Source organism: Oryctolagus cuniculus, chromosome 10, assembly GCF_051225735.1.
Source record: "Oryctolagus cuniculus isolate XC-2025 breed Fujian yellow rabbit chromosome 10, ASM5122573v1, whole genome shotgun sequence".
Lineage (NCBI taxonomy): Eukaryota > Metazoa > Chordata > Mammalia > Lagomorpha > Leporidae > Oryctolagus > Oryctolagus cuniculus.
The window spans coordinates 20,156,907-20,182,134 of NC_142876.1; the positions used below are offsets into that span (position 1 = coordinate 20,156,907).

The following is a 25,228-nucleotide window of genomic DNA, read 5'->3' on the forward strand; positions in this document are numbered from 1 at the left end:
CCCCACGCCACCACCTCGTTCCCTAGGGGCCTGAACGCTGCACCAGCGCCTGGGTCACTCCTGGACTGCAGGGAGGGTGCGGAGCTCATCTCCCCAGCTCCTGCGTGAGTGACGAAACCAACCCACTCCATCACCTGTGTCTATCGTGGCTCAGTGTGGCCCAGTGCACCCGCACCTCCCTCACCATGCTGTGACTCAGCATGGCCCCGTGCACCTCCCTTGCGTGTCCTCGGGTGCAGGCTCTGGGTGCAGTGCACGGATGGCTGGCTGGAAGCCACTCACCACTGAGACAGTCACAAGGCTCCAAGGGCTGACTGCACTATCCTGCTTGGACATCACCTCCTGCAGTTCCGGAGGGCGTGGCATTGTTTGGACAACCACCCTGGCTGCACTCTGAGGCTCACCAGCTCTCACGAAGTTGAGGGCTGGTTAGATAAAAACCAGAGGTGAGATCCGCCTTGGTAGGCTCGGATCACCAGGAAGTAGGCAAACAGGTAAAACGGGAGGTGGGTAAGAATGAGTAAACGTGCATCGTCTCACTAAGCTTCAGCCACGTGCTTTGCATGGACGGTTTTTGGGGGTGGGGGAGGCAGGACGTGAATTCACTCTCCATCTGCAAACTACAATGCTATATCTTCCTGCAGCAGCTTGCGGCTTGAAATCAGACAACCACAATAGTTGATGTAGAAAAGGCTCCAGCTTCCATAATCCTTTATTAAATATTTGACAAGTGGCATTATTTCTTTACAACAACTCCCTTTTGTCACATTACTCCGGCCGGCAGGAAAACAAGCCCCAATCTCATTAGCTCTCTCGGGAGAAAAGCAAAGCAGAAAGGACTTCTTCTGAAACACAACTTTTTTTTTTTTCCTGTGTGTTATCAAATTCAACCACATTTTAAAGCTGTTCCGATTGTGAAAATGAGCGCTATCCGTTGTCTTTAAAAAAAGGTCAAGGTAGTTTGGTTTGTACCACGGTATCAAATAGTACTTGGTTCCTGTAAGGAAGGGGTTCATGATAAAAAGTTACGAAACACTGAGAATTCATTTGGAATGCTTGAAACTTTTTTTTACCTTACAAGCCACTGTTCCTCCGCTCCCCCCCACCCCCAGTTTTGAAAATTGATCCTGAATTAAGAAGTGACAGCAAATCTCAGGACACAGCTTGGAGCAAACCGAGCAAGACCGAGTGCTTGCTTTCCTTGGAAACCAGGTAACTCACACAGGTGTCACGACGCTATACAAATATATACATGTGTTCTGGACAGCACTTGCACGCACGTCATGTTGGTATGCGTTACATACATAGTGGTAGAGGGAGAACAAAGTCACGCAAAGTCAACATGAAGCAAACTGACCACGCAGGCGCGAGCCGCGGCGCACAAGGGGCAAACCGGCCTACAGGGTGGCAGGACACAGACGTCCCGCGACGTGGGTCACTGTCACGAGAAAGGCTCCCGATGCCATGTGCGACACAGGGTTGAGGATGCAAGACGCTAGCAGTGGGAGCCAGGGCGAAGCTGCTGCAGTCCCATTGTTGCAACAGAAAAAAACGCGCTGCTGTTAACGTGCATGCAGACCGGTGTCAAGAAAGAGGCTCGCCTGGGAATTCCCACGCCAACGGAAAGCTCGGCCCTTCTCGGAAGACACCAAACAATGAGCTCGCGTCCCTGTGCCTCAGCGTCTGCTCCGACACGTGCACGCACTCCGGGGGGGCTGGGGCAGGCGTACACAAGTGTGTGCCCACTGCTCTTTAAGGCTTACAGAAATTAAAAAAGTGGTCCAAAGTGTATCACATTTTCTTCCCGGTTTTAAAATCTAAAGTACAAAGTGGAGGCTAGAAGTATGTTTTTTTCAAACACATCTCAGTCCTGAAATTGGCAGTTTTGAAGTGACTTCTCAGGGTGTACTCCAATGCCTGAATGAGACAGAGGTAGTGCATGGTCTTCCAGGGTCAGGAGGGAGCAGGGCGGGCAGGCAGGCAGGCACCCTGCACAGCGCTCCCTACTGGCAAGGCAGAAAACAACACCAGACAGCATCCCCTGCACCGTCCTACTTGTCCTGCCCAGTGCAGGGGTGCAGTCAGGGGTGAGGAGGAGAGAGGAGAAAGAAAGAGGGGAGCTAGCACAGTGGGGGAAGGGCTGGAGAGCTCATTAACCCAGGCTCACTTCAGAGTGTGTAGAATTTCAGAGGTGGCACACAGGACTACTAGGAAGCTACAAGACTCAGCTCTTAATGGCTGTTACAAAGCTGCTGCACATGCTGGTGGCTTGAGAGCCAGTTACACCTGGCCAGATCCGACAGCAAAGGTCCACGCTGTCCATGCAGCGCGGTCCAGGAGGACAGTGGTTCCGGGAGCTCGCAAACCACGTCTCCGAATCCGCCAGCACGTCATGCCATGGCCAAGTGGCTCTGTATTATGTGCCACCTGAACACAGGGAATACCCAGTGTCACCTAACAGCTATAGATCACGTATTGTTGGTTCTCACATTTTATCAGAAGACTGGCTACACAGAAGCAAGTGGTGGCAAAGGTTTTGGCAAAATGCAAAGAGCGCTGAAGCCGTGTGCACAGTAAGAGCAGCGAAGGCCTCACACACATCTTTCCAGGGGCAGCAGGTGGCGGGCGGACGCACCGCACCATGTGAATCCCACGGAAGTAGCCAAGAGCCACAGGCGCTGTGGTGGCTCACGGCAAAGGCCTCTCCACCTGGCCCCACGAGAAATGACCTGAAGCTGCCACTGTGCAGGTGATCCCAATGGCTGCAGAGGCTCCGGGTACAGAGCCGTGTGGCCATGGGCACCGCAGGGCCAGGCAGCCTCAACCCCGCCCCGTGCGAGGCTGACCCCGCCACCTGCTCTCGGCACATCTTCACAATGCATTTTCTCTGCAGTGACGTCACGAAAGCGACAGAGCAAGCATCAGGGGTCAGAGGCAACAGTGAAGCTTCACCAGTCTTTGAGGGCTAGTGAATCTTATTTCTTAAAAACAAACAAACAAAAAAACCCCTCCACATCCAGTGATATTTTGTCGTCTTTAACATCAGGTATCATGGCGGGGGTGGGGGGATAAACTGAAGCATCCTTTGTGATGACTGCCCCTCAAGTACTCATATTGCAACAATCCTTACCTGGCCCTAGCTTCCAAGTCATCAGAGTGGGTTTTCTTTCACATTTTCAATATTCGGCCTTATGTGCAGTGAGCAAATATTCAGCACTTCCCAACAGTACAGTTTACACAGAGTAACAGAAGAATCCCAGTCATCAGATGGGACAGGACTTCTCCTCCCACAATTATACGATCACTCACTCCCAAGAATCACCCAGGCACACTGCACACACTGCGGGCTTTGGCACGACTCAAGAGCAGACGGACACCGCACGGAGAGGGCTCCCGGGGGGGGGGGGGGGCTGTGCCATGGGGACACCTGTCACAGGTGCTGTGACCTCCACTCCCCCGCCAGGTGCCCCGGCCTCTGAGCAAACAGAAGGTATTAAAATACCCGCCCCTTCGTCCCAGCAGCTGGGTCACATTTGTGACGCCCTGACAGCCATTGAAAGGACAGCCTTCTCTCTCCCGTGTCCCCTGGCTGTTACGACAGGGTGTGGAACAGCATGAGCTCAGGAGGGCGGGAGGGCCAGGATCCTGGACTCCCAGGCTGTCCTGGACATCTTCCCACAACACGACACAGCTGTCAGGGGCCCTCGTGAAGGGGAGAGACTCCAAGTGTGCAGGGACCCTCGGGCCTCTGGGGCTCAAATCCAGTCTTCTCCGTACTTCAACTACAGCACACGACACACACAGCTCGGGCGGGACACGGTGCCGAAGCATGCAACAGGTCACAGGTGACAAAGCTTGCTTAGATCTACAGCCTACTAGGGGAGTCTCTGTCGTGGAGCGGAAATCAGCAAAGAATTGGAGCGGACAGGTCCGTGGGCTCAGCTATACACGGGGGTTCACACATCGGTAGCCAGGATCGGTCGGGTGGACAGTGCACCACAAAGGCGTGTGTAGGGAGGAGAAACATCATCACATCGAATGTGCAGGATACAAACCGACAACCCCCTCCCTACCCCCACACGACCTCCACGTGGTACATAAAGTGCCTCTGCATCGGAGCGGGTAGAGCAGGACCTGGCCGTGCAGCTACCGTTAGCAACCACGCCCAGGGAAGAGACTAGCAAGGCCTGGGTTCCACGGTGTCAAATCCAGCGGGGCCACGTTGCAGTCAAGTGTCCCGACGGCCAACAGCGCGGAGGAAAGATCGGTGAGAGCAAGGCTGTGCAGTGTTGCAAAGGGTGAGGCGGTTTCTGTCGCGAGAAACCACAGTCCAGCCCTGTCTCCAAGGGGTCCTGGCACGCGTCCTTGTCCTTCCGGGGTCACACGCAACTCATCACGCTACGTGACAATCCTGTCAGCCCGCAGCTAGGACCTACGCATGTACGACCACGATGCAACATCCGGTTTGTTTTTATCCTCAGTGTGGAAGAAAGTGATCACAATGCCTACTGCTGAACTTGAAATTCTCCCAAAGTACTCGTGTGCAGACGCTTTCTGGACAAAGTCTTCCAGTTCTAATAAAGGCGAGAGCGGGGCGTCGACGTACTTAAAAAATAAAACTGTCACTGACAATTCAGCCTGGTATGAAATTCAAATACAAAAAAAAAGTATGCTTGCTTTTCCAAGTACATGAGACACCTTTAATCGTAGTGAAATAAAATCTGAGAATCGGTCTAAATCATCTGAAAAAGTAAACATGAGTTGTAATACTATACCTGTCGAGTGATTAATTCCATTCATTGTCATTAGAAAGTATGCAAAATATTTATTAAGGGTTTTGCCTGCAGAGGCACAACATAAATAGAGTCAGTCCTCCTGAAATGTAATTAGCGTACACATCAAGTGTGGCGGAAGAGGCAGGAACTCGAGCCGGGACTGGGTCCCCACGGCGGGGCTCGGGCGAGGGCCTGGGCGAAGGCTCGGCTCCGGGAGCCCGGCTGCGCGGCTGCTGCTCTGCCACCGTCTCTGCAAAGTCCGTTAGGCCAACGCGAAAGTGCAAGCGGAACTTGCCCGACGGGCCGCGGCCGGCGGGGGCGGCTTAATCCACCCCTTCGAAGCCCTGGGCGTTCTCCACGGCCATGAGCAGTTTCTCCCGTAAATCTTCGAAGGTTTCGTACGGAGGTAAGTCAAGGCGATTAAAGCTGCAAGAGGAGCAGAAAGGGCAGGCAGAGCGCTGCCGTTACCACGCTTGACCACCATGGCGCTCCTGGTGAGAGAGAGGGAAGTGGCCTTCCCCGGGTCTGAGGCCCCCAAAGCGGGCTCCAGCTCGGAGCCATCACGCTCAGCCCCAGAGAGGCCGCGTCACCTACAGGGGGCAGGCGCCGACTCCAGGAAGCCTCTGCCGTGACCACACGCGGATGTGGGGAGGGCAAGCAGCCCACACGCAGGCATGCACACCCTGGGGACACACAGGAGCTCGGCTGCCGAGTGGGGTGAGCCAGGGGCGTGGCCATCTCCAAGGCCACTGCTCGGTCCACTACTACAGGATGCCGCTCCTGCTTGGTTCTGGGACCGTGTTCTTGTCCTGACTGCCACCTGCCAGCCTCGTGACCTTGGGCGAGTCACCAAGGTCACCTCTCTGAAGCTGCCTGCTGAGACACGGGGGGGGGGGAGGACACTCGCAGGGGTGCTGGGAGGCTCCAATCAGAAGTGGCACGTGCCTCGTGCTCGCCAGATCGCCCCCGACGCTGCTGGGTGTGCACACAGGACGTCCGGGGGCACGGCTACATGCCTGGTGTGTTCTTCCTGCAGGCAGTGCTACCCTAAGCTCTAGATGACCAAAGTTTATTCACCCCCTCTCCCCATTTCTGTTTCTTTCCTTTCTTCCTTCCTTTTCTTTCTTTATACTTTGTTTGAAAGGCAGAAAGACAGAGCCACTGAGACTGCGGGGTGCACTCCCCAAATGCCTGCAACAGCTGCATCTGGGCCAGGCTGAAGCCAGGAGCCTGGAATCCATCAGGGTTTTCCAGGCGGCTGGCAGGGACCCAAGTACTTGAGCCTTCACCTGCTGCCTCCCGGAGTGTGCAAGCAGGAGGCTGGATGAGCGGCAGAGGCAGGACTCGAACCCAGGCACTCTGATAAGGGAGGTGGGCATGGCCAACAGTCAGTATCCTAACTGCCGAGCCAAATGCTTACCCCCTGAACAATCAATTCAACACTGGAGTAAAACACCCAGTTTGGAAGCTGGGAGCCGCCACACACAGACGGTGAGCAGAGGGCTGATCCCAGACACCACCAAGAACTGGGTGGCCGCAGGGTTTGCAGAGGTTCCCACAGCACGGCGAGCTTATAAACACCCTTCACGTGCCAGGCGTGCTGGGTGCGTTCAAGTCCTGGCTGAAATCCACTCAGTGCCTTGTGCGTCCCTGTCACCTCCTGGCCCGAGCCCGCCTTGGGGGGGAAGGGCAGTGTTCCCCAGCCCGCAGGCAGAGGGACCTGGAGCGCAGAGCCCGCACTACTGCTCGGCCGCCACGCGCTTCTCCTCACTCACCATGTGTGAGCTCTGGGCAGCTTTTCAGGACTTCCCCATTGCTCTATTGTAAACAGCTGAGGACCATTGGAACCTAAACGAGAAGAGGACAAGCAAGGTGAACGGCAAGGGAGGACAGGGGAGGAGGGGACGCGGGTCTGCCCTGCCCCACCCCTGCTCCGTCCCCACACAGATCTGCTGGCGGATGCGGGAGAGCAGCCCACGCTCCCGCCATAGACGCCCTGCTGCCCGCAGGGTGGCATCCCGCCAAGCCTGCTAAGACGCCAGGGCACATGCAGGTGCAGACGCTGGCGCCTCTCGACTGAACCTGGGAAGACAAACTTCAAACTACTTCTGGAGACAAAACCTCCAATACGCAGAGCAGGGAGTGACTTCCTGAGATTCCACAGTAGGTACTGAGGAATACTGCCTCCTGGGAGGTGAGGGGCCTTGAAACAATCGGCTTATAACCACACGCTTGAGTCTGCAAAGCCCAGGGTTGAGACACCAAAAATCCCAACTAGAAAGCGAGGGCAAGACCACCGTCAGGGTTCTCGCCATGGGCAGCTCCCTCCCTCGGGGCAGGAGCACCGGGACCTCTCTGCAGAGCACTTCCTGTCCAGCCTGGTGCAGCGACCTGCGAGCCAGTGTTCTCGGCCACAGCTGTCGCCTGGCTGGGAGCCTACGGGCCCAGAGCCGCTCACCATAAAGTTCGGCAAATCCATTCATAGGTACCCGGGACGTGCCCGTGACAAACTGCAGTAACCGGATGCGCTTCTCGGCGTCCATCAGAAGCACAGCCTGTGAACGGAGGCAGGCGTTGTTAGCTCCCTGCGGCCGACTCTAGAAACCCAGGTACCCCTCAGGTGCCAGGCATACTGGGCGCACTCCAGTCCATGGCAACCCCGGCCTCCCCAGTCCCAGCGAGGGGCGATCGCTGTCTCTCTCCAGGCCAAAGTCAAGGACGTGAAAAGCAAACTCTGATGGCGTCAAGGTTGCGGTTCTGTGCTCTGGGCTTGCAGGTTCCTTTAGAGCCCACGGTAAACGCTGGGTGTGCCCGAGGTGCCCACACGCGGGGTACTGGGGGGTGAGACAGGAACTCTGGCTGCAGGTACATTCTCCAAAGACGACACTTGGTAAACAGAACAGAAAGCAGAGGCAAGGCCAGGCACCGCCCGGGTCTGAACGGCTGCAGGGGCTACTGGTAATGTCCGTTCGACTGCCTTACGGAATTCAGACCTCAGCTGAGGCAGACTCGGGTGAGGACTTGCAGGCTCTGCTTTTTGCTCTCTGCCTCTGCTGGTGCGTGAGGTATCAGTACACACTTAGAAATCGAAACCACTTAAAAGGTTTTTTTTGTTTGTTTGTTTGTTTTTGTTTTTGTTTTTTTTTTTTTTTGGACAGGCAGAGTGGACAGTGAGAGAGAGAGATAGAGAGAAAGGTCTTCCTTTTGCCGTTGGTTCACCCTCTAATGGCCGCCACGGCTGGTGCGCTGCGGCCGGCGCACCGCGCTGATCCGATGGCAGGAGCCAGGTGCTTCTCCTGGTCTCCCATGGGGTGCAGGGCCCAAGCACTTGGGCCATCCTCCACTGCACTCCCGGGCCACAGCAGAGAGCTGGCTTAAAAGAGGGGCAACCGGGACAGAATCCGGCGCCCCGACTGGGACTAGAACCCGGTGTGCCGACGCCGCTAGATGGAGGATTAGCTTATTGAGCCACGGCACCGGCCACTTAAAGGTTTTTTTATTCTCCGTAACTGAATCATTTGGGGAGGAGGGGGAGTGTGACTTTGTTCAGAGTTGGTGTGCCATCTGTCTCTTGGCCAACCCAAATCCTATTTCACTTCCTTCCTCAGCTACCCAGGACGTGAACACTGGCCCTCAGCCGCAAAATGAGGTTTCATTTCCATCTCTGGTTGGAATCATTTGGTTGATTACAACCAAAATGTTGTAATCGATACAAAATAATGGAAAAGACGATTTTAAACAGAGAATGATATACAAAAATGGAGATGATGATTTTTAAACAGACAACAGCCCCTGGGAAGCCAGGGCCACAGCACGTTCGTATTCAGACGTTCCAGGGGCTGCTCACGCCATGAGGATTTGTCCTGGGGCTCCTGGAACCAGTGCAGTCCTTATCGGAGCTGTCTGCCCCGTGAGCATCGCCTTAGCCGGGGGCCAGGGAAGGACAGCACATGGCGCCAGGCCAGCCTCACCCCTGCCTCACCGTCTGCTCTTCCTCCCCCACACTCTAAGCACTAAGAGACCCCGTCTCCAGCACCGGTCCTCAGGTGCCAGGCAGCCCTCCATGCTGCCGGGGGAGAGGGCACAGGGGCAGGCCGGGGCCCGGGTTACCTTCCAGAACCACTGGATGACCGGGTGGTTTGGGCAGTAGCCGTTCTTGTAGATAGAATGCTGTCTCCAGTCGTTCACATCCACATCCCCGAGACCACACATCAGCAACTGTGGGGGACAGTGACCAGATGTGAGTGACGCAGGCAGGCTGGCTGGCTGGTTGGCAATGCACACAACCCACGGACAGCAGGCGCGCAGGTGCACCTCACTCTCCCTGCCACACATCATGGACGTAGCACAGGTACAGGGGTAACCCAACCCCAGCCCTTGCGCGAGGCCTGGACAAGGCACACTGGCACTAAAGTCCTCCTCCGTCACCTTCCTCACGTCTCTGGTTCTCTCTGCACGCCACCTGGGCTGTGTCCTCTCCTGAGTGCTTATCTGTCTTACTACTGAAAAAAGCAGCCCGGTGACAGCACGCACTCATCTCTCCCCGCCTGGCCTACGCAGGTGCTGCCGGCCACGTCCTCTACCCAGAGGCAGACGGGCCGGGGATCACTGGTTCTCTGACTTGGCATCTGGTCGGAGATCTGCTCTTCCTGTGCAGCTCTCCAGCAGGGACAAACGGACGTGAGATGCCCACAGCGGGACTGCGGCGGAGGGCAGAGAGAACTGAACGAGGCAGCCTCGGAGCCGGGTTCACAGGCCTGACCCAGACTTTGCTGGGCAGACCTGTGAAGTTACGGCCTCCTCCCTGCCTCAGTTTCCCTCCCTGTCAAACCAAGGGCCTATAGTACACAGTTTCTGTTACATCATCTATCCTGAGGTTTCCAGCACCGGAGAAAGGCTTTGCCGGCTGTGGCTTGGACAACCGGTCAGTGCTTCTCCACGGTCCAGGCTCTCCTGCTCCTGTTTCTCTCCATGCACCCAGGGGTAGAGCCGAGCGCTTTTTGGGTGCAATTTCTCATCAACACCACAAAGCTGGGACAGCCGGTCCTTAACCGGCCTTCTGCTCTCTGCTGTCCTGCCACAAACCACTCAAGTTCCGTGAGCCCTGTCCCGTAGCCCCCAGCGGAGGCATCTAGCCCTGGGGGCACTGGGGAGGCAGCGCAGGAGCTGTGGCCTGGCCAGCACAGCGGGGGCACAGGGCCGGGAACCCCACACAGCCTGGAGGGCCTGTGCTACTCGGTCTGCTCTCCAGCCCCAGTGCCGCCAACAGGAAATGTACCGTCTACTGCTCTTCTATTCCTTATGCCCCAATCGGCAAACACCCCCGAGGAAGCTCGGGGTCAGAAGTCACCTAAACTATTCCCTAGGACACTGGGATCCGAGGGCTTTTCAGCGTCATTTGTAAGGCGGTGATAGGTACTGGAAGCAGCCACGTGAACTGCTGATGATACAAACCTCCAGCTCATTTTCATCAAAAATTTTAATCAGGTCAATGGGAAGGAGTTCTGTGAATCCCTGGAAGAAACAAGCGAAAAACACCGTAAACACGTTTTTCCTTGAGAAACAGAACTTACAGGAAAAGCGAGTATTTACTGATGACTGACAGCAGCAAAGCAACCACAGTTCCAGTAACAGCACAGTCACAACGGAAGCTCTGAAAATTACAGACTCTAGGAAGTTTGGGTCCTGAGGAGTCGCTGGAATCCTAGGAAGACGCAGGGTACTGCAGGCAGGTGGATTCCAAAGGCCAGCTGAGATGCTGCCGAGTCACACAGGCCTGAGACACACAGGCCGCAGGTGCACGGCAGACACGGCGGAGGAACGCAGAGGAGGCTGTGTGACCCGGGGCGGCAGAGGCTGGGAGGACAGGGACCAGGCTCGGTCCCCAGGTGGTCCCCAACTAACTAACCTGGGGGTGGGCGGGGCCCGGGCACCTGCCTCCTGGGGTCTTGAACCTAAACGGAGTATGACACCTGTGACCCTGACATCTGTGCTCACACAGCACGACCCGGGAGCTTTCTGAGAACCCCCCTGGGCAGGAGGTTCCTTCATCGCGGGAGAGTGCCTGAAGTGCACCCAATGGGAGCTCTGCGCAGGCAGCGGGGGCTGGGCACACGGGGGCGGGGCGTCCCCCGTCCATCCTCCCTGATGAAGCAATCTCACTCTCGGCCAAAGCGAAAACACCCAGAAATGACAAGTCCATCGCCCCATGCTGGGGGCCTCCAGGCAGGGCCGGGGGCAGCCCTGACTTCAAACACTTGGACCTGGGAAGTGCTGGCTTCTCTCCCACACGAGGCGGCTGGATTCGAAATAAAACCTCGAGTTGAGAAACTGCTTTTCATGCAGCTGTTACAGGAGAGAATCTGAGGAATTCAGATGGTGAGGTTGGGATATGCCACAGGAAGGGACAGCGAGGGACAGCTCGTCGGGACCCTGCCCTTCCCAGGACCCGTTACCACGGGCAGCCCTCTCCTGGGGGCCACCCTGGAGTGCCAAGTCAACAGCTCCGCATCAGCTCTGTAAAAAGCCCTCTTTATTAAGTTAAAAAATGAGAGAAGCCAAAGATGAGAGCCTTTAACATGAAAAAAATTTTAAAAAAAGGTGGTGGTAAAACAGCCGAGCCCTCTGGCCCGGCAGCTGGCCAGCGTGAGCTGTGACGTCCCAGCCTCCCTGCATTGCCCCACTCCCACCCTGCCTCGGTTTCCCCACGTCTCCTGCACAGCTCACCTCCAGGAAGGCGTTCATCTGCTTCTGGACCCGGTTCACGAACCTCCACTGGATGACCAAGCTGCAGGGGAGAACAGGACGGGTTCAGCCGTGGACACTGCCGCCACCCCCTCCTTCCTCCTCAGCTGCAACTGCTACAAGGGACAGGGAGGGAGAGAGACCCTCCCGCCCCGCCGCCCCAGGAACGCAGCCGAAGGGAGGGTCGACAGCTGGGACCCCACTGTGCAGTCTGAGATCGCTGGAGCATCTGCGAGACATCTCAAAGTCTCATGGAAACGGTCAAAGCATAACTGACCCCCTGCCTCCCTAGCCCACCAAGGCGCAGCTGGTCCTAGCTGCTTCACAGATGTGACCACGTGGAGGAGAGAAAGGCCCCTGGCTGAGTAGACAGGGATGTGTCAAAGCACACACAGCCACAGGCACGTTCAAATACACAGGTGCGCGCGCACACACACACACACACACACACACTCGTGTGTAAAGGGGAAACCCAGCACAACGTATTCTGCTCCTGAGGTTTCTTTCGAGTAGCTGCAGTCCCTACACTCCAAGTCTTCCCGGTGATACAGCTGCACGCTGCTACTTTAGTATCCACTTCGGCAGGCGAGTGTTGAGCCCTCTTTAACAGTCTCTCTTTGACAATGCTGTCTACACAGCATCATCTGCTGCACACGCGTCCACTCTGGGTTCCACTTCGGGTGTGCCACTGTCACGAAGGGCTCTCCCTGCTGCGGTGGCACCATGACCACAGTCCCGAGCAGCAGCCGGCAGTGTGACCTTGGCTCAACCGTAGGAGGCTTTGACTGGCAGGAGCGCAGGCCTCCCCCACCCCGGGCAACTCCTGGCGCCGCGGGATGGCAGGTGTCAGGCGGCCTGTCTGAACCACTACTCTCAGGGAAGTGAGCTGAAACCCTGCCTGGCCCTCACGTTACAGCCCAAAAACAATTAACCGCGAAGCGCGGTGCCCAACACACGTGGGATTCCTCAGACTCTTACCCCTGGTCATCTGTGGCTGCAGCAATTTTAAAAATCTATTCCCAGCCTGCACATTCTGCAGACAGTGCCGTCTCCCAGGGTGTCACGTGCGAGACCATCTAAGTTCAGGCAAGTGTGGCAATGAGCATGGACAGGTAAGGACTGCAGGGGTCACCTCCAGTCGTCAGCGCAACAGGCGGCTATGCCACGGGCTCGCCCTGCCGGGGTCTCCGAGAGGAGCCTCGACGCTCTCCCTTTCTTCCTAATTCGGCAGGACAGGGTTTTTCTCTGCAGCTCACGCCAGGTGACGCTGAGCCAACCCCCAGCCCATCCCCTGGACAGAAGGGCTCTGGGCAGTTTCAGAGGGGAGTCCGGGGGGAACCTGGCTGGCTGGACTGGAGCCCGGGACACAGACAGGTACTCAGGCTCTGAGCCGCCCGGTGCAGGGCTCAGCGCTGCTGTACTTCCCACCCTGCAGCCTGGCAAGCCCTAGGACGGCCCAGGACCGCGTGTCTGAACCACGGTCGTGGAAAATGGAATGAAACATCACGTTTATTCGGGTGCCAAATTTTTTGAAACCCATGTCTGGATTTTTCATAATATGCATTGTCCATGACCATGCACTTTTGGAATATCCCTCATGCAGTTCCCAAGGAGGAAAACGTGAGGCGGTCAGATAAAGACCTTCTGCTGGTGCCAGCGTCCTCGGGTTACCCCACAGCAGAGCCCCAAAAGGACTCAACAGTCTGATTTCCCAGCCGAGGCTGAGACGGGGTTAGGAAAGTACAGCTACAGAATAGCTCATTACCCTCGCACACGCGTTCTTCCTGCCCGTTTTAACTATTTTCCTCTCTATTTACTATGGAAGTGAAGTAGGGACGGAGAGAAAACATCTCACCTTGGGCGGCCCCCAGTTTCGCCCTGCTGGGCACTGACACCGAACTTCAGATGAGATGCCCATTGTCCAAGAGTGCCTGCTGTGTTACTCAAGGAGGCGTGCAACTTCTCCCCGATCCCTTCCCACGGCAGCTCACGGCCGCCATGCTGCAGGGCCAGCTTTCCACCCTGCCACGAACCTCCCACAGTGCACCCCGAGAGGAACTTGGCCTGTGGAAAACTGACCAGTCGCCACCCGCCCACGGTGCATTCCAGCTGGCACAAGGAGAGGCCTGCACGTGTGCATACGTACTCGATATATTCCCTTTTGTTTTCATTCGTCACCATTATCTCTGAGCCATTGGGCTTCAGGTCCACTTGGTATGTCTGCAACGACAAAGATCAAGCCACAGTCACCACCACGAAGTCACTCTGCATAGGGAGCAGTAACATCCTACTATCAGAAGGATGACAAGCACAATTTGTTCAGATTTCTCAGGAAATGGGTTCTGCATATGAGAGAGAAAACCTAATGAGGCCCTGGATTGTTAAGATGGACACATTTCATGATGCCATCACCAAAGGCCAGCGATTTCATGGCTGCTTATGACTGATTACTCTTCATGTGGCAGCACCAGTGGGAAAGGGCGACCTTGCTTCCATCTCAAGTTCACCCATCAAGAGATTATGTTTAGCGGAGCAAAGAGCCGGACACATCTGTCAGGACTAGAGACCCAAGTTCTGATGCATTTTGCTTCTGAAAATTAAATTTTATAGTTATCAGAAGGGAGGCACGGGATTTCTTTGGAAGAGGCCAAAAACATGGGGACTTAAAAAAGGAGCTGAAGAGGCCAGGCTGGGCAGGGAGGCGCTTATCTGTCTGGGACACCCGCACCCTGCTCTGCCGTCCCTCTGGGACCCACCCATGGACACCAGCCAGGAAAGCTGTGCAAATCTAGGCACCACCTTCCACTCGATGTCACCATCCAGAGTCATAACCAGCACTAGGGCCACGAGGCCGAAGCCTACCATTTCAAATAAAATGCTTCTCATCGTAGAAATTTAGGGGAGAAAATACTCGGTCCTCGGTGCCGACGGGTTCTACACCCATGGGTTCCGCCTACTGCAGGCAGCACACACTCTGGACAAACGTCTGAGCCTGTACTGAACCCGCACACCCTTCCCGTCCCGACATTTCTCATCAGTCGGTGCAGTGTAACGACTACTGCGGTAGCACTCTCACTGTAGGTGTTCCAGATCACCTACAGCTGTGATCTTAGCACACGGAAGCTGGTGGAGATTACACGCTGCCATTTTATTCAACAGACTTAAGTGTCTGCAGAGTTTGATACCCATGGGGGAACTGGAACCAACTCGCCCCATCCCCCCACCCCCCAATTCTCCACCGAAAGATGCCAGAGGAAAGCTCTGGGAGAGCCCCTGGAGTCTCATCTCTATGCTCAGAGCGCCCAGTCCGGGGAGAGGGCGCCACAGCCACACCGAGGGACACAGCTGTCAACCTGTGATGAAATCTGTGCTCCAGTGGCAGCAGGGAGCCCCCAGCGTGGGGGAACACGGAGCCCACACTGCAGAATCACAGCTGGATGGCTCTTCCCATCCAAGCTCAGGGACCACCACCCGGCCCCCCTACACTGACTTCCTCCCTCTGCCTCCTCCTGGGCCTGGGGACGCCACCGCGTGCTTCTCCCTCACACAACCAAACTCTGCTTTCACGGGTGGTGTCGCTCTGGCCTGTCCCCGACCGGGTCGACCTTGGGTCCTGCACTGCCCGTTTGCCTGGAGCCCTTCCGCACGCCTCCCCTCGGTGGAGGACAGCGCCGGCTGTTTCCTGCAGCAGTCTGGGGACGTTTCCCACGGGAATGTGCTGCCAATCCTCTGCAGGGTGGTGGGCAGCGGTTGTGCCCAAGCTTTGTAGAGGTTTCTAGTAAGCTCCAGCCTGGATTTTTCTTCTCTGCATGTACCCCCCCCCCCCCCCGGGACTGCCTTGCTGTTCCAAGTGGTAATAAAATTCTCCATCCACCCCACAGTGACAAGTTAGCAATGACAATGGTGCTCAGCTGTACCAAGACAGACGGCTTCTCCTGGCCTCTGCCCCAGCTCTGAGGGTCTACAGGATGCCCAGAGTCTCTGCAATCCACTCTGTGATCCTTTCTGGTTCCCCCTCCACTGCCCTGGCTCCCACGGCTTCCCAGGTGTTGTCTGGAGTCGTGATCCAGAGCTGCCGAACCAGACAAGACAGGGAGGGTGGTGGCAAGGGAAAAAGGAACCAGGGCTGCAGAGCGCAGAGGGCCAGGCCCCGCCTGCCCCGGGGAGGGAGACAAGCTGGTGCCGGCTTTTTGAAGGTATGTGGCAAAAAAGGCACCCACACTTTGATGTGCATATCCCTTTTCAAAATCTCTTTCCGAATTTCTACCAGAGGGAGGAGAATCAGTCAAGCAAGCAGGATGCGCGCTGCAGGAGTGCGGTCTCTGTTGTACGTGACTATTCAGGGACTATTACGCAGAACCGTGTGTTTACAGTGACTACGCAAACACCCTCTGTGCTGGCCAACAGGGCCTGGCTCAGAACACGCGCCACGTCTGCAAAGGAGATTCAGCGTCATCATCAGAACGATGGACTGATGTGGCAAAGCTTCTGTGAAGGCAAGCTGAAAACCACGGCACGCGTCACTCCTTCGCTGTTTCGAGGGGTGGACGGGGAAGGCGAGCAGAACCGGCACTGGGGACAGCGACAGGTGGCTGCTGCCACCACGCGGCCAGGAAACAAGCAGGGCAGGGACCAGTGCAAAGGGCAGACAGGAGAAGCAACAGAGCCAGAGTCCACAGGACCTGGTCCCTGCCGGGCACGGGGAGCCCGAGCGCAGTGAGCGGGAGGGGAGGTTCCACCATGATGCCCACGTTCTGGGAGGGAGCGGGCGGGTGGGGGAACTAATTAGAGCAGAACAGGCGTGGGGTCTCGGGGGGAGAGCACGGCTTCAGTGAGGAGAGCCCTGGGCCTTTCAGAGGCGGCGGGAGCCAGGCAGTGTGGACAGCAGCTGGCCTGCACTGAGCAGGTGCAAAGAGGAACAGCCCAGAGAGTACTGCGGCCAGAGGGTCGGCTGCGTCTGCCGGGCCAGCGGAGGAAGCCCACCCTTCAAGGAGCCGGAATCAACCAGGGAGAGAGGTGAGGAAGGAAGGGGGTAAGCTGTGTGATTCCAGGCCTCTCCAGGGTACTGACACAGCCCGTGGTGGGAGGAGGGAGCCCACAGGAGGAGACGCAGGCAGCGCACTGGGTCCTGGGCAGCACCCCCAGCCGTGTAGGCAGCACCCACGGGGAGGGGTGGTGGACAGAGGGGAGCTTCGTGGTCCCTGTCCTTGGAGCCCAAAACTTGTCTACAAACTTCACCCAACCCAGGGGGGAGGATGCTACGGAGCCGCCAGGCTCCACCCCTCCCAGGGCCCACACCCGTCATGCAGGACCCACCTCCAGTACGTGATATGCAGGAGCAAGTCATTTTCTTTTTCAACAATTTCACCTCCCGGTTGTCACTGACTCCTTGCTACCCACCCGCTCAGCAACTTTTGTTCCTGAGATTTCTAGGAAGCCAGGAGGGGAAGGGGCCGATTCGTAACGTCACCCACAGAACTCTGAGGGGAAGAGACCCGCAAATGCAGCTGTGCTAGTGGGACGAACTTGTCGTCACCTCCGAGCAGCGCGGGGCACATGCGTCTTCCATGTGGCAACCCTTTAAAGTGGGCTCCGTGACCTCCCTCGCTCCAAGGCCACAGAAGCGCGCTCTGAGAGGTGGGACACCGTGGGTCAGATGCCGCTCTGGGGACACCTCCCACGGAGGCATCGTCACTCCTGGGGTCTTTGGGAGGACAACGCGACCCCAGGCAGGCCACTTCATCCCGAAATGCACTTTTGACTTCCACCGGGAACCCAGACACAGAACCAGAGAAAAGACCCAGGCCCCTCAAAGTCGCAGCCATGCATTCACACTGCCAAGCGACTGTCACACTACCTGAATTCCAACACCCAGGTGCCCGGGAAACAGTCCCTGGGAACGCCCTGGGGGCGGGGGGAGCCAGCTGGTTGAGCCTGGACTTGGATTCCCATACAACAGTGAGGCGCTGATGAGCCCTAAGCGCCTGCTGCTTGGTTTTAACTGCCCAGCAAGGCTGGGGCCCGGCCTGCAGAGCAGGGCTCCCGGGGCCTCCCGCACGCACCTGCCCGAAGTTCTCCTCATCTATGCAGAACATGAGGTCCAGTTCGGTGGGGTCATTTTCTAAGATCCACTTCAAAGAGTTGTAGTATTCACTGTCCTAGAGGCACAACACAGAAATTAAAACCGAGTTTTTTTTTTTTCTTAATTTTAATTTTTCCCAAAACACCAACGCGACTGACTTCTTTCAACAGTTAAGACCTTCGAGTGCGATCGTGTGCAGAACGCTTAGAAACTGCACCACTCACGGACATGCGTGGCCCGTCCTGCTCCACCCCACCAACCCGTCCTCTGCAGTTTAGAATACGAACAAGCGCACACACACAGTCCCTGCAGGGACGGGGTGTGGGCTGGCACCTGTGCTCTGTGACACACAACGGAAGCCACAAACCTCTGGGTCCAGAAGCCGACACGCAGAGACCCACCTGCTTCCCACCGCCGAGCAGCAATGGACGACGTGGTCACAGGACCAAGGGAAGGACAGTGAACATTCTAGGTAAATCACGATGGTTTGAATGCACACCCTTTTCTGTGCTTGAGTTACTCTAATTTTTTTTTAAATTATTATTTTTTAATTTTTTTTATTTTTGACAGGCAGAGTGGACAGTGAGAGAGAGAGACAGAGAGAAAGGTCTTCCTTTGCCGTTGGTTCACCCTCCAATGGCCGCCGCTGCAGCCGGCGCACCGCGCTGATCCGATGGCAGGAGCCAGGAGCCAGGTGCTTTTCCTGGTCTCCCATGGGGTGCAGGGCCCAAGCACCTGGGCCATCCTCCACTGCACTCCCTGGCCACAGCAGAGAGCTGGCCTGGAAGAGGGGCAACCGGGACAGAATCCGGCGCCCCGACCGGGACTAGAACCCGGTGTGCCGGCGCCACAAGGTGGAGGATTAGCCTATTGAGCCACGGTGCCGGCCGTGTTACTCTAATTTTAAAAGTTTATATTTTCGTGTTTTCATTTTATTTGAAAGGCAGAGAGAAAAAGCCTCTGAGATTGAATGGGAGAGATCGACCTTCCATCTGCTGGTTCATTTCCCAAATGCCCGCAACAGATGGGACAGGGACAGGCTGAAGCCAGAAGCCCGGGACCCGATCCAGGTCTTTCCCTTGGTGGCAGGGACCCAAGTACTTGATCCATCATTTGCTACTTCCCGAGGTGTGCACCTGCAGGAAGCTGGAATCTGAAGTAAAGGGAAGACTCAGACCCAGGTACCCGAATGAGGGACGCAGGTGTCCCAAGTCTTAACTACTGTGCCCAGCATCAGCCTCCTGCCATTTAGCTTGGAGGCTGCTCTGATTCTGCAATCCAGAGTAGGTGGCACAAGGGCCCTCTGCACTCCTCTTGCTGGTCAGGCCTCATGTCTTCATGGCTGGGGAGCTGACAAGCCCTGGAAAGGCCAAAGATCCCACACACACTGCACCTAACACACTGATCTGGGGGCTGGCATTGTGGCGTCGAGGGTTAAGCCACCACCTGTGAAGCCGGCATCTCATATGGGCGCCAGTTCGAATCCTAGTTTCTCCACTTCCAATAAAGCTCCCTGCCAGTGAGCCTGGGAAAGCAGCAGAGGACGGCCCAACCACTTGAGCCCCTCCACCCACATGGGAGACCCAGATGAGGCTCCTGGCTCCTGACTTTGGCCTGTCCCAGCACTGGTGGTTGTAGGATATTTGGGAAGTGAACCAGTGAACGGAAGACACCTCTCTCCCTCTCTCCCTCTCTTGCTCTCGCTCTCTCTCTCTCTCTCTCTCCCCTGCACATGGACGAGTGTCTTCACAGGTTTGTGGAAATGGAGTTCAAGGCTAACTTTATTTCTGGGACATAAAAAAAACCACCTGAAGTTCATGCACACAGCGGTCTTTGAAAAGTTCTCTGCAGTGTACTGCTAGAAAGTCCGCGTGGACTTTTAACACTGCGCACACTAAAATGCGGTCATCCCCCAATTCCGTTTTTCCTCAGACCTCTCACCATCCTCTGGGACATCAGCCTGGCCACGGCCGAGCAGCCAGCAGCGGGGCTGAGAACACCACGGGTCTCTGCTTCTTCCACCCAGGCACCGAGGACTGAAAGCCCCGGTCAGCGCTGCCTGGTACAATGGACAGAGCTCAGAATCCCGCCACTGCAGGACATACAGCGGGGGCGCCCGGCACTGCCCGGGGTACACAGGCCCCACATCAGGTGACGGACAGGAGACAGCCACCAACCCCAGGGGGCAGACGCTGCCCAGGACGAGGACTGCAGCTACTCACCACGGACTCCATGTCGTTCAGGGTTATCTGCTTCCCCAGCATCATTTTATAAAACGGGCGGATGAAGAAACCTACAAGGCAAAAACTGGCTTGAGTGTCAAACCTCTGGTACCGATATGGGGCAGAGCATGGAACCAAAGACAAAGAAAAACCTGCCTTCTGACTGAACGGGACAGTAGTGCGGATTAAAGCGGGACCATCTAGAAAGATCCATGCCCAAACAGACAAGGGCCCGGGAAGGGCTGGGCGGGAGGAAGGCAGCAGCAGACAGGGCTGGAAAAGGCCTTACGGCTGGAAAAGACCTTACGGCCAGGCAGGAGTCTGGGGTGCAGATGAGGCTCAGGGACGAAGGGGACAGGGCGCTGGGCGGAGGTGGCTGGCCAGGGCACCAGGACTGGGTGTCCCCGGGACGACAGGGCGCCCCTGCACGAGGGGAGCAGGGCAGAGCGTGGGGGCTGCTCCCTGAGGGCAGTGAGGGCTGCTGGGTGGCCTGGTGAGCACCCCAGCTGCGTCCCGCATGCATCCCTGCCTGGGCAGGGCTGGGGAGTGACAGCGAGGGAGGGCAGGAGGGGTGGCGGATCCCAGGCCGGCCTGTGCAGTGCTCCGGCCTGCAGGGGCCTTCTCTCCCTCTGGTCCATGGTCAAGGTGGCATCACACTCTCTCACTGGCGTACCAGCATGGGCAGACCTAGAGTCTGGGCCTTGTGCCCCTGCTCCGAGGCCCTAAGCCCCAGGTCCCTGTAGCGCAGCCTGACTCGCCCTGCTCAGCTGCAGACCCTGACACACTTCAGCATCTGGGGAGGCAGGGGGAGGCGGCCGCCACTGAGGGCGGTGGACACAAGTGTCAGACACCGCAGACCCCGTGGGCTCCGTCCTGCAGTTCCTGACGTGCACTATGACCCCTCTCGTGGGGCCCACAGCAGCAGGCTCCCACATCCTCCACTGGACTCATGTCCCTCCACGGGGCCTTGGTGCTCAGCCACGCCCCGCACCGCCTGCGCCCTTCTGCCCAGACCCTGTCGCTGATTTTCTCTTTCCTACTGAAACGCAAAGTGCACGGAGGGCAGGAGCTTCACACTCCCCCACAATCACCCGCGGCAGCCAACAGTGTCTCCCCACTGGGGATCTGCTTCTAAGGAGGAGCAAGTGAATCTAACAGGAGGAAGTAACACAGGGTGTGAGCCTGCACATTAAAGTGCATCCACAGCACACACACGCAAAGATGCACACTACACGCAGATTCACAGTACATACACAGAGTCACACTACACAAAGATTCATACTACATACACATGGATTCATACCGCACACAGATTCTCACTACAGAGAAGGAGGTAATGTCGTTTCCTCCCAGTCTGAACAAAGTGTTTATTTCTCCCCGCAACCAAAAATGAAATCCTGAAGCTGGAGCACCCGGTTCGGCCAGCAATGAGTGGCAGGCATACGTCGAGGGAGAGCAGAGTGCACGCACCGGTTACGTACCAGAGCGGCGAAGCTCCATGAATGCCGTCAGCTAATTCTCGTGGAACCGCTTTCCAAGCTGCAGCATGGATCTGACATCTTACTGTCTCCCGCCCTGAGTCCCTAACGTCTCTGAGTGCTCTTCCTCACTGCTGCTTTCCGCAGTGTCCTCTGGCGGGTACTGCTTCCCACCTGGCTAAGTCCACGGGAATCCCCCCGGGCTGTCACGTGCACACAGCCACGGCGGCTCTGACTGACTTCCCCGGCACCCTGAAATCTGTCCGTTCTTTGTATGCTCTAAGTACAAACAGGGCCATCATCTGTCTCAGTAGAGGGTCTAGGGTTAAGGTCTTACAACATTACTTAGAAACTGCTTAATCTCTTCACGTTAAAAAAAATAGTACTTTGGGGGACAAACAGGACAGTGGCAGAAGATGGAGGGATTCGATCATTTTAAATTAACTTCTCAATTAGCTTTTCCATCTGTCACCAAATCCAGTTCTCACAATTTATTCCAGAAACCACACAAAATGCACAGATACAGAATGCTTTGTGCTCCACACTCATGGTTTCAAAATAAATTTCCTAACTATGTAGACACCGTGTCTCCAGTGCCCCCAGTTAAGATGTTGCCAGGGAAAAATATCTCTGTTCTGGGCCAAATAGAAAAGTACTTTATTGCATTAAAGAGAACCAGATAGACACTTTTTAAAAACCCGTGAGGTGCAAGAGAAAATGTCTAACGCAGAGCCACACACCGCACTGGCCTGTGTATGTTCCCTGAAGCCCCAACAACTTACCATCCAAGAGCTTCCCATGAAATACGGCCAGACCCGCGACTCTCCCGATAAACGTGAAATAGGACAAGTGGTCTTCATTACAGAGGCCTGAATTGGGGTTGATTTGAAGTGTGTAGTTGTCCCTTTGGGAGAAGGAGAAAGAAGAAAAGTCCGACAGTTACTTTTTAAAGACAAATTCCAGAATTTGACGTTTCTTCGCCACTTGCAAACATTCTGCACTTCCCGGGAAAAGGTGGGAGGTGGAGCGGGTGCCTCATCCAGCCAGCTCCTCTCTGCGACCACGCCTGTACGCCCTACAGAAAAGCTGGGTCTTCGGAAACCCCCATCTTAACGTCTTAGGATCGACAAGCGTGTCAGTTTCTAACACTTCACCCACGTACCTTGGGCCGACGAGAAACCCACATGATAAAGGCTGGCTCTGGGATGATGAGGGACATGCTCTGGTAGCTGGGGTAGGACTGTTCCTGGGACTCCAACTCTTGGTCTCTGACCACTGCTCTGCCTGGCAAAGTCCCCAGGGGCATGGGGAGCAGGATACGGCTGGCCACAATGCAAACCTCAGAATGCCTGCCCACACACAGTGCCCCGCCTTGGTCTTGTGCTCATGAGGCTCCGTGGACAGATTCCTGCAGGGGCGGCTTCGGGAAGGCGAGTGTGAGCTATGGATCTTGCCTCCCACGTTACCCCCACTTCAACCATCAATTTTACTGAGTAGCTTTCTCATAGTGGGAGCTCAGTAGCCAACACCACTGCACTGGGCAATTCTTAGCTACAGGGGCTGCCTTCCAGATGAGCCATCGGGAGATGGGCACCAGGTGGAAGATGGGGGACCCACGTCCCCTCAGAGCCCAGGGATGCAGCGTTGCTATGTGTGCACCTGCTCTGCTGGGAGCTCAGGTCCAGCCCTAAGCCTTGCGGGCTCCACAGCGCGGAGAAGAAACTCTGGCCTTGCATTGGCCAAGTGTGGAAAGCACCGGAATCCATTTCCACACCTGGCAACGAGGAGCCTGGTTCACCCCTTAGGGCACTAAGGTGTGGTTCTTTGTGTGCTCAGACCCGGGTCCTCAAAGCCCTTTCAGGAGTGTGGCTGCAGAGACAGCTCTGGTTCATAACAGGTCTCTTCCGAATTCTGACTCGGGCAGATTCCCCTCCTGGATACTTGTGACATTTCAAGCAAAAACTGCCTCGTTTCTTAGCACAATCGCCCAACATGCAGGCACATTTTAACCTCCTGACCCCGACCAACAAGGGAAGAATCGGTTCTGGGTGTTTGCAGTGTACGCTGGGGTCGGAACCTATTCTAGGCCCAACTTCGTCTCCAACGGGCCGCTTACTCTTCCATGAGGTTGAAATTCATTCTGAAGGGATTCTGTGTACTTACGTGGCAGAGTACTCAAAGAGACCATAGTAAGGGTTGAACATCTCTTTGGACAGTAGGAAGAACCATTCTCTGGCCACGCCCCCATAGTCCAGGCCTTTCTCCGACTCGAATTCTATCCAGAGTCTGGCTTTCAGGACATCTGGTCTTTTCACCGACATGATCCTCCGGTAGGATTCTTCGAATATGTTGTTCCTGTGGAGCTTCATTTCAAATCTGTTCGGAATATCAGCCTGCACAGGAGACAGAGAGCAGTCACCGTATCGTAAACGGACACAGCGACGAGGGCCCAGCTAGATCCTCCCCTTTCTGGGTTTTTCCTTGCGCACACAGAGGGCCACAGGCATGATGGAGGGACACACGGAGGGTCTGGCAAGCGGCAGAAAACCACCTCACCCCATGGCACCGATCCACCCACCGGCACCTGAAACGGCAGTGCTGCCGACTCTGCCTCTTATTTCAGTCGAGCTAAGAGCCTTCAGCCCACGTCATCAAAACACGGCCAGGCTGGGACCCTCGGGGACAGACAGGATCCACCATGCTTCCCCGTTAGCTGCCGTGGGGATGGGCTGCTGATCACTCCGGGTTTGGGGAAAGCTTCCTAAGTCCACAGCTGATGGCCAAGAGGAAGGCACCTGACAGGCTGTGGACACTGCCTGCTGGGAGGAGGAGGTCCAGGGTGGCCTTGCTCTACGAGAGGATGCAGGCTGCACACACACGGTGCAGGAGCCAGGGTGAAACAGTAACACTGCCAGTTACAAGCAGACGGCTCACAAGGCAACACCGGCTCATCCGTCAGCGCTGATGGCCAGAGTCCTTTCCTAAACAGCTCCTGAAGAGCTAAAATCAGGACTTTGGAACAGAGAGCAGAGCCTGAGCCTGACCTGAGCCAGGGCAGGCGGGTGGAGAGCGGGAAAACGGGGCGAGCGGAGTGGAGGCTCGGCCACCCGTCCCCAGCGGTGCAACAGTGACGGCACTAACCACGCAAGAGAACTGGGAATGCCCAGAGCATGGAGGGGACCAGAGAGTAACCCGGGAGACACAGAGCCGCCAGGGAGCACGCCGCCTGGAGCTCCTACAGGGTTTTACAGTTTTCTACTACCTGTGATCATGTGATTAGAAAACGATTCCCGGCGGGCGCCGTGGCTCACTAGGCTAATCCTCTGCCTTGCAGCGCCAGCACACCGGGTTCTAGTCCCGGTCGGGGCACCGGATTCTGTCCCGGTTGTCCCTCTTCCAGGCCAGCTCTCTGCTGTGGCCAGGGAGTGCAGTGGAGGATGGCCCAAGTCCTTGGGCTCTGCACCCCATGGGAGACCAGGAGAAGCACCTGGCTCTTGCCATTGGATCAGCGCGGTGCGCCGGCCATTGGAGGGTGAACCAACGGCAAAAGGAAGACCTTTCTCTCTGTCTCTCTCACTGTCTACTCTGCCTGTCAAAAAAAAAAAAAAAAAAAAAAGAAAAGAAAAGGATTCCCGGACCTCAGATTAATGGTGTTACCATTAAACGCTGCCAGCTTTGTATTCCAAATGCTAATTAAAATTACACTTCTGAACTGAAAAAGGACCGGGGTGGTGTTTTTTTTTTTTAACGTGGCTCTTGGTTTATTAAATGAGAGACTCATATGTAACTGCATGGGCTGCCCCAGATCTTCTGATCAGAGTTCCGATATTTTATAGCCCATAAAAGTCACCTCCATCTCTGTTAGGTGTTGCAGAAGAAATCACCGATCCAGGTGACTTGCTACGTGATACTGAGCTGTTCTCCGTT

At 56.2% G+C, this 25,228-nt stretch overlaps 1 protein-coding gene across 29 annotated transcripts in view; it reads right to left on the reverse strand.

Annotated features, from left to right (window-relative positions):
- Positions 1-678: 678 nt before the first annotated feature.
- Positions 679-25,228, reverse strand: part of NEDD4L (NEDD4 like E3 ubiquitin protein ligase) — a 324,616-nt gene continuing 300,066 nt past the window's right edge. For all 29 annotated transcript variants that reach the window (XM_089305073.1, XM_089305069.1, XM_051851904.3 and 26 more), the window contains 11 exons: positions 23,465-23,694; positions 22,084-22,205; positions 19,824-19,894; positions 17,582-17,677; positions 13,666-13,739; positions 11,502-11,562; positions 10,230-10,289; positions 8,886-8,993; positions 7,234-7,330; positions 6,551-6,623; positions 679-5,201 (listed from right to left, as the gene is read on the reverse strand). In XM_089305073.1, the coding sequence (XP_089161199.1) occupies positions 5,099-5,201; positions 6,551-6,623; positions 7,234-7,330; positions 8,886-8,993; positions 10,230-10,289; positions 11,502-11,562; positions 13,666-13,739; positions 17,582-17,677; positions 19,824-19,894; positions 22,084-22,205; positions 23,465-23,694 (1,095 nt within the window). In that variant the 3' untranslated portion in view covers positions 679-5,098. The remainder of the gene's footprint in view (positions 5,202-6,550; positions 6,624-7,233; positions 7,331-8,885; positions 8,994-10,229; positions 10,290-11,501; positions 11,563-13,665; positions 13,740-17,581; positions 17,678-19,823; positions 19,895-22,083; positions 22,206-23,464; positions 23,695-25,228) is intronic.